The sequence below is a fragment of the Vanacampus margaritifer genome, chromosome 2, assembly GCF_051991255.1.
Source record: "Vanacampus margaritifer isolate UIUO_Vmar chromosome 2, RoL_Vmar_1.0, whole genome shotgun sequence".
Taxonomy (NCBI): domain Eukaryota; kingdom Metazoa; phylum Chordata; class Actinopteri; order Syngnathiformes; family Syngnathidae; genus Vanacampus; species Vanacampus margaritifer.
This window is the reverse complement of record NC_135433.1, coordinates 37,381,011-37,397,124: the sequence shown is the minus strand read 5'-3', so window position 1 is coordinate 37,397,124 and position 16,114 is coordinate 37,381,011. Positions and strand designations below refer to the sequence as shown.

General features: G+C 39.1%; 1 protein-coding gene across 1 annotated transcript in view; it reads left to right on the top strand.

The window, feature by feature from the left end:
- The first annotated feature begins 4,347 nt into the window (after positions 1 to 4,347).
- Positions 4,348 to 16,114, top strand: part of insra (insulin receptor a) — a 62,528-nt gene continuing 50,761 nt past the window's right edge. The window contains exon 1 of the mRNA XM_077556888.1: positions 4,348 to 5,451. Coding sequence (XP_077413014.1) covers positions 5,364 to 5,451 — 88 coding nt within the window. The 5' untranslated portion in view covers positions 4,348 to 5,363. The remainder of the gene's footprint in view (positions 5,452 to 16,114) is intronic.

The following is a 16,114-nucleotide window of genomic DNA, read 5'->3' as shown; positions in this document are numbered from 1 at the left end:
CTGTTTTTGTTTTGCTTGCCACCATCACCTCGAGCTGCTAATTCGCTAGCGATAGTGAACGACTTTGGAAAACACGTGCCGGCTTTAGGTCAGGTGAGCTCGTGTGGTGTGAGAGGACACAGAGTACCCGTGTGAACTTGCTTCCGGGGGCCTCGGATTAGCCTCATTATAGCTTTGGAACTATTGACGTGTTTTTGTGTCTCGCACGCAAACAAATGACTCATGAGCACACAGCAGCCTGATGCGAGCGCCTTTGCTTTTGTTTCAAAGGGGATGAGGGTGGGTAGGATGTTGCTATTAATCAATTTTTTTTCCCTGAGAGAGCTCAGTATTGTTCATTCGGTAATCTTACCGATTTGACATGTCATCATCAATGCTCTCTCTCTTTTTTCTTCTTTTTTTTGTATGTGCGCATGTGAGTGTGTGCTCATTAATTCACCTAAAACCTATTCAAAATTCCATATCGTTCACCTAAACCGAATACTTCAGAATCCCGCTAGAGTCGTGAAGTTGTCAGGAGACCCGAGGAAGGATCAAAGAAAAGAAAGAAAAGTGAAATCCAGCACCGACCAGACATCACCTACTACCCACCGGGTTACCAATCAGAATCTTTCACCAACCCCAGAAACATCTCAATTCCAACAAATTAGGGAGACCTCAAGAGACCAAAGGAAAGACTGAGGAAAGGAAGGAAGGAAGGATAGATAAAGCAGAGTGAGATCCACACACATCAGCCTCTACCGATTCAACGCCCAGAGGAAGAAGCAGATTGTGTTTGAATTTCAGTAGATGCTGGTGTGGTGGATCTGGCATGTATGAAAAACCTCCACCAGAGAGGGGAGCCATCGAGCAGGCACAACCCCCGGCCCCCCCCAGGCCGCGGCAGCGCCAAGGCACAATCCCTGGGCCCTGCAGGGACCACCAGCTGGAGAGCAAACCCAGGAGCCCGGAGCGCCCCCCCACCCCTACACGGCCCGCGCCCCAAGCCCAACGCAGCAGAACGGCAGGCCCACCAGCCCACATCCCCCGCTCCTCCCGCCACTCACCTCAACCCTGCATCATCAGGCTAGCGTGTTAGCATCCATGTTGATTTGTTTTGATGTTTTTTTTGTGTACGGCAGTGTTGTTAGCAACCTGTTATCCGCTTTCGCAGTCAACAATGCATACTTCCTTATTGAGCTTCTTTAGCGCCACAAGCTAATAAAAGGGCTTTTCTTAGACCTGCGCATGGGAGGACAGAGTCCAAAAAAAGTTTGGGAACGGTTTTACAGGAAGTGTCAGCATCCGACGTTTACGTGTCGAGTGGAAAAAGCGTGGAATTAGGCACGCACAACCGGCGAGGAAAACGGGCACCAGGAAGACAAACAATGAGCAGACGTGCGTGTCCAAAAAACTCACACCAGACGTCAATCTCCCAAGACGTCAGCTCAGTGAGCACGGGTGGGCAGACTTTTGTTCTCCTCGATATAGTTTTAAAACTAGACAATTAAGGCCCTAGGCCATTGGTAGAAAAAAAATTCAAATGTGAATGGAATGCAAGACATACAAAAAATAATGTAAAATGATTTGTTTTAATTATAGATTTTTTTATGATTAATGAAAGTAAATGACTGTCAACCTTTCATTGTCATTTTTGTTTAAAATTAATAATTTCTTGTAAAAAAAAAACTGTATAAGTATGTATAATCATTTCAATGAAATATATTTTTTAATTAAAATGGGCATGTACAGTTTTCATTATCGTGGTTTTTATTATCAACAAAATAAATTACAAAATATTTGTAAATATTTTTTATAAAATATTTTATGAAAACATTAAAAAGTATTCATTTGTAATTGTATTTATTACTCATATCATTATTTTATTTGATATAATGAAAAATATATATATAAATGTGTAGGTTTTAAAAATATATATTTTGATCATTATTCATTTTGCATTTTTAATGGGCTATTTGCACAAATCCACTACTTCCTGAACTCAATACCACTCCTTCATTTCCTGTCTTTCATGATTGGACAAACTGATTAATCCAGGCGTGTCTGGCCATTGTCGTCGTGGTCAGGCACACCTGAATTAATCAGTTTGTCCATTCATGAAAGACAGGAAATGAAGGAGTGGTACTAAATTCAGGAAGTAGTGGATTTCTGCAAAGAGCCTATTATATTACTTATAATCATTTAAGTTAATAGGTATTTTTTAGGATGTTCAATACCTTCTAACTAGTAAAAGTACAGTGCTACTACTCAACTCTGGAGTAGTCACCGATACCACAAGTACTTTGGATACATAAAATGTTTTCCCAAAAAAGCAAGTAATTTTTAAGAAAGACTTATATATATATACAGTACACACCAATATATATATTTTTCTTCAAATTGCATGAAATGAATGGCTTTAAAAAAAAAAACATTCTTAGAATTTGTAATTTCTATTTCCTGATCGTAAAATGGCCACAAGAGGCATGGTTACTCAGCTTGAAATAAGGCTGAGTTATCATCACAATACCGATAACTGATAATTGATAATGGTACTCACCCATCCCTCGTTAATTAATTAAATATGTACTTCATAGAACATTTTATTTAAAACGTCAAATTAAAAACATTAATTAATTCTTATTTATACAATTAATTTAATTATTTAATCAAATGAAAAATTAAATGTTTTTGAAAATGTGTTTATTTTACTATTTTTTTCCTCCTTTATTTTATCATTTTCAACAAATCAGTTAACCATTTACCATAACATGCGCCTAGAAATTCTGTCCATAAAAGCTATGAACAGAATCAGTCGACAAAGGGCAACCTTGGTGGAGTCCAACCCTCACTGGGAACGAATCCGACTTACTGCCGGCAATGCGGACCAAATTCTGACATCGGTCGTACAGGACAGAAAAGCCCGACTCCCAAGGCACACGGTCGAACGCCAAATCCACAAAACACATGAAGACCGGTTGGGCGAACTACCATGCACCCTCGAGGACCCTGCCGAGGGTGTAGAGCTCGTCCATTCTTCCACGGTCGGGACGAAAACCACACTGCTCCTGAATCCGAGATTCAACTTCCCGATGGACCCTCCTCCCCAGCACCCCAAAACAGACTTTACCAGGGAGGCTGAGGAGTGTGATCCCTCTATAGTTGGAGCACACCCTCCGGTCCCCTTTTTGAAAAGGGAGGGAGAGCAGTCAGAATAAAACAGTCAGGGCTCTTCGTACTCATCTGGGCATTGGTTGAGCATGCATGATGTAGAAAAAAGTTTAATATTACCTTTTTTGAACGGCACAATGGACCTTTAATTTTTCACCGTTGTGGTTCTGTTGACACCTTACAGCTGTTCTCAGCACCTGATTAAAAACACTTGGTTGAAAACTCTGCTTTAAAGAGTGGCAATTTTTCAGAGGTTGAATAATTTTGTCAGTAAAGAAATCACAAAAAGTACTTTTGATGATTTATTATAAAATAAGTAATATCAATAATTATAGTAATGACTACTGTAATAGTATTGTAATGATATTATTATTAGTTAAAAAGCTGTCAATAGTGACGATGATTATCATCATTGATGATAATAAGAATGATAATAAAAACAGTAATGATGACAAGGATGATATTATAATATAAATGATAATGTAATAATGATGTCAATAAAAAAATAACAGTGATGATGATGATGAAAGTAATTAAGAAGATAATGATAAAATAATGATAGCAGACTAGTAATAACTTTGTTAATAAAATAACTAATGATGATCACAGGGATTACAATATAAGTACATAGAACACTAATAAGAGTAACAGTCATGATGACAGGAACGAAATTATAATCATTATAATATAGTAATTATGATTATTAATGTCTAACAGTTATGATTGTACTAATACAACCTTTACTAATAGTACACATTACACAAATAATGAAAATAACAGTAATTGTGAAAATAGTAATAACAATTATGCTAATAAGAATAACTATACGATTAATAAGAATATTGGTAATAAAAATTAGGATAGCAATACGATAATATAGTAACAACAGCAGACAGTAATGGTACTAATAAGGATAAAAAATAATAAGCGTTATTGTGATACTTATTAATGTTAATAACAATACTAATCATACAAAATATAATCGTAGCAACAGTGCTAGTAGTTGTAGCAATGACAACAACCACAACAGCAGATGTAGTAGTAGAAGTAGTGGTATTAAAAATGCAGAATTTAGATGAGAAGTAGACTTCGTGGTGAGCTGAAGTGGCGTCAGTGTTTATTGACAGAGTCTCAGTTGTAATCCAATGAAGTCCAGTCCGTGTTTCCCCGGGAGCCCATCTGCCTCCCTTGGCAGTGTTTGTTTACTGCCTGGGAGAAGAAGAAAAAAGAGACAGCCAACATACAGCCTGGGAGACAGACCTTCTATCTACCTCTTTCTGTCTGTGCAATAAGAACAAACGGGATTTGAAAAGCTCCAGAAGGAAATAGAGCAAGGGGGACTTTACTCCAGTTGTGGCGGGTCTGCCATTTTACCCGAGCAGCGCCACTGGATGGACGATGTGACGTTCGCGTGAAAAGCAAACAATCGTGGAGCTCAGTGGCTGTCGCGCGGAGCTGCAGAAAATCTCGGAAATCTCAGCGCTAAAGCTCGACCCTGAGATCGGAGTTGACACGACGCACTTTGAGGACAACTTTTTTGCCATGCTTAGGCCCACATTTGACGTGCATCCGGGGAACGATTAGATTTTTCCCTAAACCCACGCGAACGTAACGCCACGCGTGCCACCAGTGACCTGGACTCCCAGCGGCTACATAGCACGGAATTACAGAAAATACACATTTCCCGTGTAAATAGTTGACATTTATGTAGACGCAACAGCTCAATTTTGTAGGTTACGAGTGGCGTTGAATGTCCGCGAGGCAAACTTTTATGTATGCGTGGCCTGGCTTGGCTGGGCTGGGCTTGGCTACTTTTGACAGCTAGCTCGTTAGCTCCAGGTGGCTAACGTTAGCTGCCAGGTAAAGCCGTGTTGGGGCTCACTCGGTCGGGGGTGTTGGAGCCACAAACCCGCGAAGGAGCCAGACGTGTCTAATTTAGCTTGCTTTAGCTTTAGCCGCGGTAGCTTGAGTGCGGAGCGAACACGTTGGACTCGTTCCTCCGCCCATCTTCCGGGATGTCGTTGATTCATTTTTGTTTACCTGCTGGCTCACGCCGCAAAAGCAAAACAATTTCCTGAAAAATAATTACACCCCCTAACAACAACCTCCTCCCCCCACGCCTTCATCTCCTTCTTCTCGTGCTCTGCTCCCCCTCCCTCGCCACAAGAAGGATTACTCGGCGAGTTTTTGGACGGTTTGCAGCAGATTGGCGGATGGTGCGCGAGCCAGAGTCAGTTATGTGGCTCCGGACTTTGGCTCTTGTTTTGGCCGCAGCCTGCTTCGTGACCACCACCGCGGAAAGTAAGTAACATTTTCATTTGAATGGCAGACCCACCCCATATTATTTAATTTGCTTAGAACTAAACATTTGGTACCTGGGGTTTGCAAAGTATGGTTGGAAGGGTGCACATTCTCTTAGCTTTAATCCAGTCATTTGAGAATTTTCGTTGTCAACAGTCCAAGAATAATTGATGCATTTATTTAGTTTTCACCTATTCATTTTTTATTAATGTATCTCATTTAACAATTTATTAACTTTCAATTTTTTTACACCAAGAAAATGCATCGCCACCAATATTAAAATAATTGCATAATAGGATAGATAATATGGTGTTAATCAAAAATGATACATTAACTCTCTTACTGCCATATGTTAACGAAAAGACAACCCCGAGAGTGCCAGCCGATTTCAAGCATTTTCACTCATCTTTCACGGCAAACAGAATACTGTATGCTATGACTACATAAACATGGTGGATGATACCATGTGAAAGATTGGATCCCATTCTTTCATTAGGAAAAAAATTATGTTTTTACCTCATTTCGTTCTTTAGTAATCACCATTTGAAAATAGGTAATTTGAGTGACATCAAGTGAAAATGGGAAGCAATAAGGAGAAAACAAGCTTTTTGTAAAAATATAAATTTTCTGCAAAACAGTGATTTTGACACTAATGTTTTTTTTGTTTAGTGACGCTCTGTGAATTAGAGTTAGTGTGACAAACGCTTTGATCATTCAAGTCAACCCTGAAAACGAACTATTTCCTAAGATCCTCCATGTTTACATGTAATTTGACACCCGGGAGCCCATTGAAAAGAGATACAATGCTGCCATCTTTTGGCCATAGTAAGTGGGTGTTTTTGGATTTTAACAACCCCATTTACAAACCAGCGCTGCACAAGACTTGCACTGCCCATTGACAAAACAAAACGTAGTTGACGTTATTGGCAGTATACAGTGGGCGTGTCCTTACGTCAACTGAGGTTTTTGGCGGTAAAAGAGTTAAAAGTCATTTAAAACGCATTGCGTATTAAAAAAAAAAGTAAATGTATCTAAATAAGAGTTTTAAAAAAGAGCAGTTCCCAAAGAAAACCAAAATGTACTCTAAAGTTAAATACAACTGAACTGTGAGGCAGTGATTATTTTGCGTACTACCAGAGGGAGCCTGTATAGGACACTTGTACCAGACTTTTAAAATCACTGGGTTTATTGATTACTCCAAATAAGGTCATGAAGCATTACCTTGTATGTAGATTTAACAAACATTTTTTTACGTACGGCGTACACAAAGAACCAGCTGGAGAGCGCAGCTTCGTTCGCACTGCCCCATCCCCATCGGAGGGCTCGCTTGGAGGTCGTACAGCATCACCATGGAACTAAATGTAGAGAGAGAAAAATGAGGATACAGGATAAGACATTAAAAATTAATATTGATTGTTATTTAATTTATCATTCAAATGAACTCTTTGCTGTATGTAAAACGTCAACCCGAAACACGCAGGTGTATGTGAGATTTGGAGAGAAATGAGAGTTCAGCGCTTGGAAGTGAAGCAGATCTAAATGGGACTGGAGAATTTGAACCATTCTTTCTGTACGTATGGTTTATGTCAACGGATGCTACAGCTTATTGTTGACGTTCAAAATTAGCTTGTAGCAGACATGTGTGACATCATGCATGCTGCGATTAGGACATCTTTGATCAACAGTTGAACGGAGGCTGACTCTCTTCTTTCATCTCTAACCACTTCAAACATCAAAGATGATGTAAGAATTGTTATGGTTGTATTATTGTTAAAAAAAATATATTATGTGTTCTGTAAGAGCTTTGTGACAGCTGTGGCTGTTTGAGATATATTGTAAATAAAGAAGATGACTTGACTTGACTAAAAACATTCATAAAAGCATTTTTATTTTTTCCTAATCTATGACCTGGTCCAACTGTCAGTTTTAAAGCTGAAAAGTTTGCCCACCTCCGGCTGACGCTATGTAGGGTAATGCTGGGGTGGGGGAAAGTAACGCACAATGGACTTGTACAGACCTGGCCCTCGAGCATTTAATCAAGTCTGATGCCAAACATTTGATATATAAAATAAAAAAAACTGAGACCAAAATAAACAATTTCAAAGCTTCTTCCACTGTTAATGCCACCTGTATAACCCAATTGAAAACACAAATGAAGTATTTTTGAGAGGGGAAGCAAAAATAAACAACTCCCATTAAAACCCCTGGGCGTTATTTTATTTTGAAATGGCTTGGTCAGAACCAACAAAAAGCCAAAAAATGGTCAAATAACACCCAGGGCTTAAGTTAAAGTGTGCACACAGTCTTGTAATTGGGGATGTGTGTTAGTCACATTCAAACTCGTGTTAAATGACAGTCAGTACACACCTTCCATCATTTAAAGTGCCATTTATTAACTTATTCACTGCCACTGACGACTATAGGTGTCAAAAATCCATTTGAACTATTTCTATTAGTTTTAAATTTTTTTTCCCACTGTTAACAAGAGTATGAAAACCTAGAATTTCTTTTTATTGTACATTTAGAATAGATATAAAAAATAGTGATTAATTGTGAGTTAACTCTTTGACTGCCAAAAAGGTTAAATAACGTTTAGTAAAATCCTATGGAGGAGTGCCAAAGACGTTAAAAGACGTTTGTTTCAAAACAGAGGTGAAACTAACCATTTTCTATTGTTGATTACTCAAAAACGGAATAAGGTAGAAACAAACGTTTTTTTTCTGATGCAAGAGTCCAATATTTCATTTGGTAGTATGTGTGTTTCCATAGTCCAAACACATAATTTTCTGTGGACCTTGAAAGATCAGTCAAAAGATCAGTCAAAATGCTTAAATCGGCTGGCACCCACGGCATCCCTTTTCTGAAAACGTCTGTCAGTCAAAGAGTTAACTAGTGAAGTCATGCGATTAATTACAATTCAAAATGTTGATCGCCTGTCGCTCCTAATTTTTAATAATATATATATTAAAAAAAAAAAAATTGATGGCAGTGAATGAGTTAACCCTACATAAAGTTCAGATGTTCAAGTAGGCTTTTCTGGAATTTTTTGTGGTTGCATGAAGAACACAAGCTGCTTCCCTGGCATCAAAGGAACCTCAGGCAAAGGGTGCAAAAGAGTTTTCAAGGCAGAGTAGATATACCATGGAACACAGTGAAGACAGTCATCAAGTGGAGAAAACATGGCACATTGTGACATCACCAAAAACTGGATGCCTCTCCAAAGTTCATGAAAAGATGAGAAGAAAACTGGTCAAGGAAGCCTCCAAGAGGCAGACAACAACACTGAAGGGGCTGCAGGAATTCGGTACACATGACAACAATCTGTCATCTTCTTCTTATGTCGGGGGCTATGGCGTAGGGTGGGCAAGACTAAAAACAAAAACACGCACACACTTGAAATCTCCCAGAAGCATGTGGGAAAAATGTGTTCTGGTGTGATGAAACCAACCAAACATTAATTTCTTGGCCTTAATTCCAAACAATATGTTTGGCATAAACACTTATCATCAAAAAACAAACAAACAAACAAACAAACCCCATACCTTACGAATACCACCAAGAAATTGGCAAATTTTGCCAACTCAATGTGTACCTTACTGATAGACCCCATCCCAAAAAGACTGAGTGTTGTAATAAAAGCCCAAGGAGCTGCGTTTTTTTTAAATTTAATTCCCCCTTTAAAGATTTTAGCTTGTTCTTAATGAGTTTTACTGGTCACAATAAGTGGAAAAAAACAAAATGGTTTATCTTGGTCTCATTATTTTACATGACAAAAAGCTTGCTTTTGAGCAGGGATGTGTAGACTTGTTTACAGCGTATGCATTGTATTTAAGGAAGAAATGCAGTAATGCTAATGAAAATCAATGCTGAAGTGCAAAAACTTGCAGTGCCAGTAGCGAGTATTGCCAGCAGCCATTTGATTGTAAGCGCTGTTGTTTTGACCGCAACGACGTATTGACGATGTTGTAAGTCACAGGCGCCTCGTGCACCTAAAAAGGCACAAAGGTCGTCCACTTATCGTCTGTTTGTGTCCGTAAACAAAATGTTGTCGCCGGCGCCCCTCCCGGCTAAGAAGTCTGAGAATGCCAGGGGATAATCGGCTCTCGCTTGGTGGCCATTTGACATTTTTTTGTTTTGTGCCTCTAGCGCTCTAGGAATGTGACATTATAAGCCTCTGATAACTTTTTTTTTTTTTTTTTAAACAAATCAATGAGCTAATGTGCTTTTCTATCATGGTTGTGATTCCCAACTGTAGGACTTTATCTCACTTACTTAATTGGTCCCCGTGTTATTATTTATTTAATTTAAATAATGTACCGTTGTTTATCTATCTCTGGCAGCAACATATAGTGACAGGCAGAACATGAAATGCCGCTCCTGTAGATGGTATAAGGTAAAATGTATCTTTTTTTTGTATATATCCATTATCTGAAACCGCTTATCATGTATGTTTTATGTATTTGTTGGTCTTTATATTAAGTACTGTAATTAATAAGTGCAGTCCATGTTTGTATCATGTTTCATGAAACTACGTGACATGAAATGTACAAAATGGTAAAGCCACAGATTTGTTTGCAATATTGTAAACACGCGCAAAACCCGAATAAGACCACTGGGTTACCCCTTTCATAGCCCAAATTCTTTTTCATATAAACGGCATTTAGAAATGAAAATACCTCATTTGAACAAGGCATTGATTTGCATTGTGCGCATGCTCTATTCGTCTTCTTCATCGTCTTCTTTTCTTCTTCACTTATTTGTATTTGCAAGGAATCTTGGTCCCACTTGCTTAACGAGCCTCGCTTGACTACTTTGACATTGTTTTCTGTCTCTACGTCCGTGCTTCTGGCGTGCAAGGAACCCACCGGAAATTTCAAAAGCAGATGACGACGCAGCAAAGAATCAAACTTTCGGAGTGAGGCGGAAACCGGCTACTTTGTTCACCGTGGATAGTAGGGGTGTTAGAAAAAATCGATTCGGCAATATATCGCGATATTAGAGCGCGCAATTCTCAAATCGATTCGATATGCGGCCGAATCGATTTTTAAACATACATTTTTTTATGGGAATAGTCAACAAAACGTCTTACTTAGGGTTAGGATTCACACATTAAGCATGGAAGAATTGTTATATTATTGGAACATTGAGCGTTAATATTTTATTTCAGTGCCGTTCAAACATGAAACAGACTGCAACCTGTCTGTTAAATGCAGTGGCTCAGTTATAAGCCTGAATTTTCAGATAAATAAGTAAATTTTCATTCAAATCTTACAGTGTACAAGTTTAATGATGAGTATTTTCTAAATTTGAGTTAAAAAAATCTCAGTAATCAATTTATATATTTGTATCGGGATTAATCGGTATCGAATCGTGACCTATGAATCGTGATACAAATCGAATCGCCAGGTACTAGGAAATTCACACCCCTAGTGGACAGTGACATAAATATCATGTTTTTTATTGAACGTAGAAAGCTAAAAGCGGAAAGGACGTCTCCTTGCTTAATGACGTTGTCCGTGCTTACGTATACGGGAGTAACTCTGTCCACCACTAATGCAAACGGGTTATCTCGAATGTTTCAGAAACTGGAATTCTGACCTTAACCCAAATATTGACTGCATGGAAACGTAGTCAGTGAAATGTAGCTAGGCCTGTTGGAGCGCACTGTAAACGCCAGCTACATTAACAAGCATGTTGTTAAATTAACACCTTGGTGACAGCATCATCAAACCCCAACATTGTTCTCCTTGCGCAATTCTCAAAGTCATTTGCAGCCATGCAATGTGTCTTTACAGAAAGAAAAAAACACACGCATTCAGCAATCAATGTCGATCTATTATCACCTTTAACTTACAGAAGCGCTACATTGCCGTATCCTTAGTGTGCTTTCACGCAGCTGCTACAGCTCGACTCTTTAGATAATTAGTAACATTATCATACATTACTGTCAGTGTAAACTGACATTTGCTTTCAACACAAAGTGGGTATGGGCAGTAGTTGTCTCAGGTGTTAAACCTCACTCATCACATTTGACCGGAGCTCAACGTGAGCAATGACATCAAACCCGCTCAAGCGGGAATTTCTGCAACGGGAATCGAAAAGGGAGTTGGGCAATCCGCCAGTAAAGGAGGGCCTCACGATGAACCCCCTTTCAGAAGCCCGTCTGACCGGTAGCTGAGTCGCTTGTCAGATACTTGTTGAGTGAGGACGTTTTAATTCAACAGCACAGGGAATTGAATGCGTTTTAGAAAATGATAGAGTAGCTCCCAAAGTCGCCTCCCTTTGAGAATTCCACTTTCTGCTTTGTAAACACTCAATGATGGTTCATGACGACTTGAGGCTTAATTTCCCCAAATTAACACGCAAACGGCAGCCACAGCACGTAAAAGCGCAAGAGCAGTAGCCGTCTACATTTTAAATCCATTGGCAGTTCTTTTAAAAACACAACACTGTACAAACATCAGCAAAACGAGAATAACGGCTTTTCATTTGCGATAAGCAAAGGTGGTGGATCTGATAGATTTTTGTGAAAAAAGGTCAGCTGTTTTATTTTAAGGCTGTAGTGCTCAGCCCTAACTCGAATGATGCATGACACTGGTCAGTCACTGACGGTCCTCGTCAAAGTCATGTCATTGGGAACCAGGAAGTAGGAAGTCTCAGTGAAGACGATTACATCACATGTTGTCGTAACAATCTCGCTGACTTTTACGGAATGCAAGGAGAACAGTAAAACCTTGAAAAGGGAAGTGTCGCAATCACTCCACTGTTTGTGTTCCCGCGTTATTGGGGCCTCGCAGGGCTCCCCCCCATGCACAACACCAGCCTAACAACGTGTTACCCCCCCCCGCCAGCAATCCACCTCCCTTGGTGGGATCGGAATAGCTCGCCTGCAGCTGTAAATAAAGGAATGGCGAGTTGTGCGCGGACATGTGCGACACCGACGAGTTCCTACTTGAGTACGTTTAAATTTAGCTGAGTCTTGTGACCCGCTTTGTACTTTTAGCCTGCGCTCAAGCTCGGTCCCTGCTTTAATGGCTCATTGATGATTCTCAGCAGCACCGCCAAGAGCTTTGTTTTGCAATCTGGTCTTGTTGGACGGAAAGCTCGGCCCGTCGCCATGGCAACCTTTTGTGAGTGCACCTCTGCGGTGCAAGTGGAAAAATTCGGCCCGTCGCTAAAGGAATCTTTTTTAAATTGATTAGTATCGATTATTCTGTCTGAGTGCTGCAAATAGGATTTTGAAATGAATATTTATAGTTTTTGAGCTAGAAATGTTTGTGTGTAAAAAAATGTTTGGGTCGATTTAGCCGAATTATACAAGATTTGTGATCGGCAATGAAAGGAATTGATCGGCATATATCGATCACATACTTTCCCACGGAAATCTGCCGATCACAATCGGTAAATCGATCAGAGCACCACTGTCACTATCAAATATTTTTAGAACCGATTATTCTATTATTTATTAGTCCATCGATTAATTGAGCAATCTGATAACATTTGATTTGCATTAAAGTGTATTACAAAATATTTGTTTCAATTGTTTCAATTGTTGTTTTTTCGGCAATATCACATGACAGGGATTGATGCACTCACTAACCTTTTTAAAACTGATCCAGTTACTGCTTTGGTTATTGTTTTGTTTATTTTCAATTAAAAACAGATGTTTGCCAATGTCTTATTTTGATTAAGCACAAAAGACTACAGAAATCAGAATGACTGTTGACAGGCTAAAATGATCAACGATGCAACATTATTGCATGATGGCAACGGGTGAGTGGTTACTTTATTTTAGTTTTATCATACAGTGGTTAATCTTTCACACTTGCATGACAGTTCAAATGGATTTGTTGCCCACTCGTGTAAGAGTTGTCTGTTTGTTTTGCTCGAGGCGGGTCACGTTGCCACAACCTGCAACGCAGCCATTTTGTGCCTTTGGCGCACGTCCTTTTAGATTTACGAGCCCTGGCAAAAGTTGCGACTAAATGTTCGCACATGGACGAGCTCACTCTTTCTCCAAAATTCCCCACTCGCACATTCGGGCCTCCGTGTTCCCGTTTCCAGTGAGCTTAGCTATCAATGGCTTAGATTGGCCATTGCTAAAAATACTATCCCAGCTGAAAGTGAACACTGATAGGAGCGATGACTCGGACTCAGTCGCCTTCTGCGCGGGGGTCACGCAGTGCACGCTTTACGAGCAGCGGCGTCCTCTCCTATTGTACGTTTGCCTTTCACTCCTGCGCTCTTTGTGGCTCCGAACACTTGTTGCACTCAGTTTGCTGGTCTGAATTTTTTTTTTTCCACGCTTCCAGTTTCCGCAGTTTCAAGTTACATAGTTCTTGCTCCCGAGCCAATTATTCATAAATGCATTTGGAATAAAAAGGTTTAGACGTCCTCTGTAAGAAGCAGCTGTACATTTTATTTTTGTAACATTTGTAAATTTATAGCAGAAACTGAGGCTATTCTGTAAAGAATAAGATTAGTCGTATCTTTTGTACAAAAGCAATTTTCTGAGAATACTGTAATTTTTGAGGGGGAAAAAATCTTAATTTTATGAGAATAAAGTTGTATATTTTTCGTGGAAAACAGAAATTTTATGAGAACATAGTTATAATTTTTTCAAGCAAAAGCATATTTTTGAAGCGATTCTTAATTTTGGGAGAAAAATGTCTTCTTCAGAGATTGATGAGAATTTTTTTTTAACAAGAAAATGTAAACGGTAAACTGATATTTTTGTCATGTAAAACAGGCAAGTTGCATTTTCTTGAGGCGGGGGGAGGTAATTAGAATTTTTGCAGTATAAAGTTATAATTTTAAACAGATATTTTGAGAATATAATCCTGTATCTTTTCTGGGGGAAAAGTCCATTTTAGAATAATCCATTTTTCTTTACACAATCAGAAACATTGGATTTGTTTGATTGTCTTTTTTTTTTTTTTTTTTTTTTTTTATTGTTAGGGCTGTCGGTCTGTAAAGTACTTGTACTTTTAATGATGTACCATTACCACACTGGTACCAGTTCACCACCCTGGCAAACAGTATTCCTACCTTCCGGGTAGGAGCCATGTCAGCCGTGTGGCCATACATAAAGGTAAACATAAATAAACAAAAATAAAATCTGGATTTTTGCAGACATTCAGGACGATTACCATTTTAATCAATTTTAATCTAATAAACCCAACAAACATTTATCTAAAGGTTACATTTGTTCAAAAATAATTCCTGTGCAAAATGTTCAGACAACAATAATGTATACTGATTCTAAATTAGTTTGAACATAAACTTAACATTCATAGTTTTTTCTTAAATGCCACAAAAACATTTGAATGTAGCACAACATAAGAACAGCTTTTATTAATCCAAAAGACAAAATTTCACGATTTAGCAAATTTTCGATTTTGATTTGATTTTTAAAATAACGATTTATCGAATTAATTCGAGTTATTGCCCACCTCTACATGGGGGACAATAACTTTATCCGACTGCTATGCTTTGCTCATGCGATAGGGAGGAAGCCGCCCTGTGAGCCCTCCGACGAGTTTTGAACCCCGTCACCTGCTTCGCTCTGCGATGCTTAGCGCTGTAATTCTTGGCTCCCGCATGTCCAGCCGCGCTCATGTCACGAACCCGTGCCAATTAGGGAAGTCAACCATGATCTCATAATAAACTATCACTTTTGTTGCCCTGTACAGTTTCATTTTTAAACTTGGGGTATTCTTGAGAAGCAGGCTTGTATTTCTTTTGACCCACTTTATTTTGTAGGTAACATACATACAAGGCATCCATTTTCCCAACTTGTTTACATCCATCAGACTGTCTTTGTCTAAGTATCTATGTATGTATGTAGGCTACTCCTTTTACATAGTGTTTGATCTTTTACGTAGTGTTGGGTCTGAGGCACCACATAACTGCAATGCCTTATGTTACAGGCTATATTTAATTGAAATGTGATGCAGGATGGTTAGAAAATCATGCAGTTGGATCCTGTCATAATGTCAGTAATGATTAGTTGTCACGCTTAAAAAGTGTTGTTTGAGTGAAATACATGCCAAGAAAAGTTAGCATTTAGAGTTGGTGTCATCAACTCCTCAAATGTACATTTACTTGGTCTTAAAAAAATCTAGTTGCATCCTTAATTATTGTATGACAGGTGGTGGCTGGTCTTGGAATTTTGCCATTCACTTGTTACAATTCTGTTAAGATTCAACCTGCTTTTTAAAAAAATATATGATGAATAGATTTTTTCCTCCCTTGAAAAGTTTAACATTTTCCCTTGAAATATTCAGACTTTTTTTGCGGGAATTGTACAAACAATGTCGCCCTTCCTTTCCTCTTGGAATGTTCTTTTTTTAAAAACAAAAGCATTAAATGATTGACACGGTGTAAATGCTCTTGTAAAGCTTGTTGTTTGTGCAGCGAGTTGTTGTGTTATGCAAGAGAAGGTGTCAACGGAGGTCTCGGCTCTAAAGAAGTGCACGCCTTTCGCCACCTTAGGGTTGACCGGTTGACCGCCTTCACCCGGCTCACCGTTGGCTGGCTCAGTAAACAAATACACAGCCGCATACCTCCTGCTGTACACTGGTGAACTATAAGCTGACCCTGGAATGTCCCAAGTTGCACCTGCACAGCCAATAGCAGATGGAGAAGAAGAAGGGGGGATGGG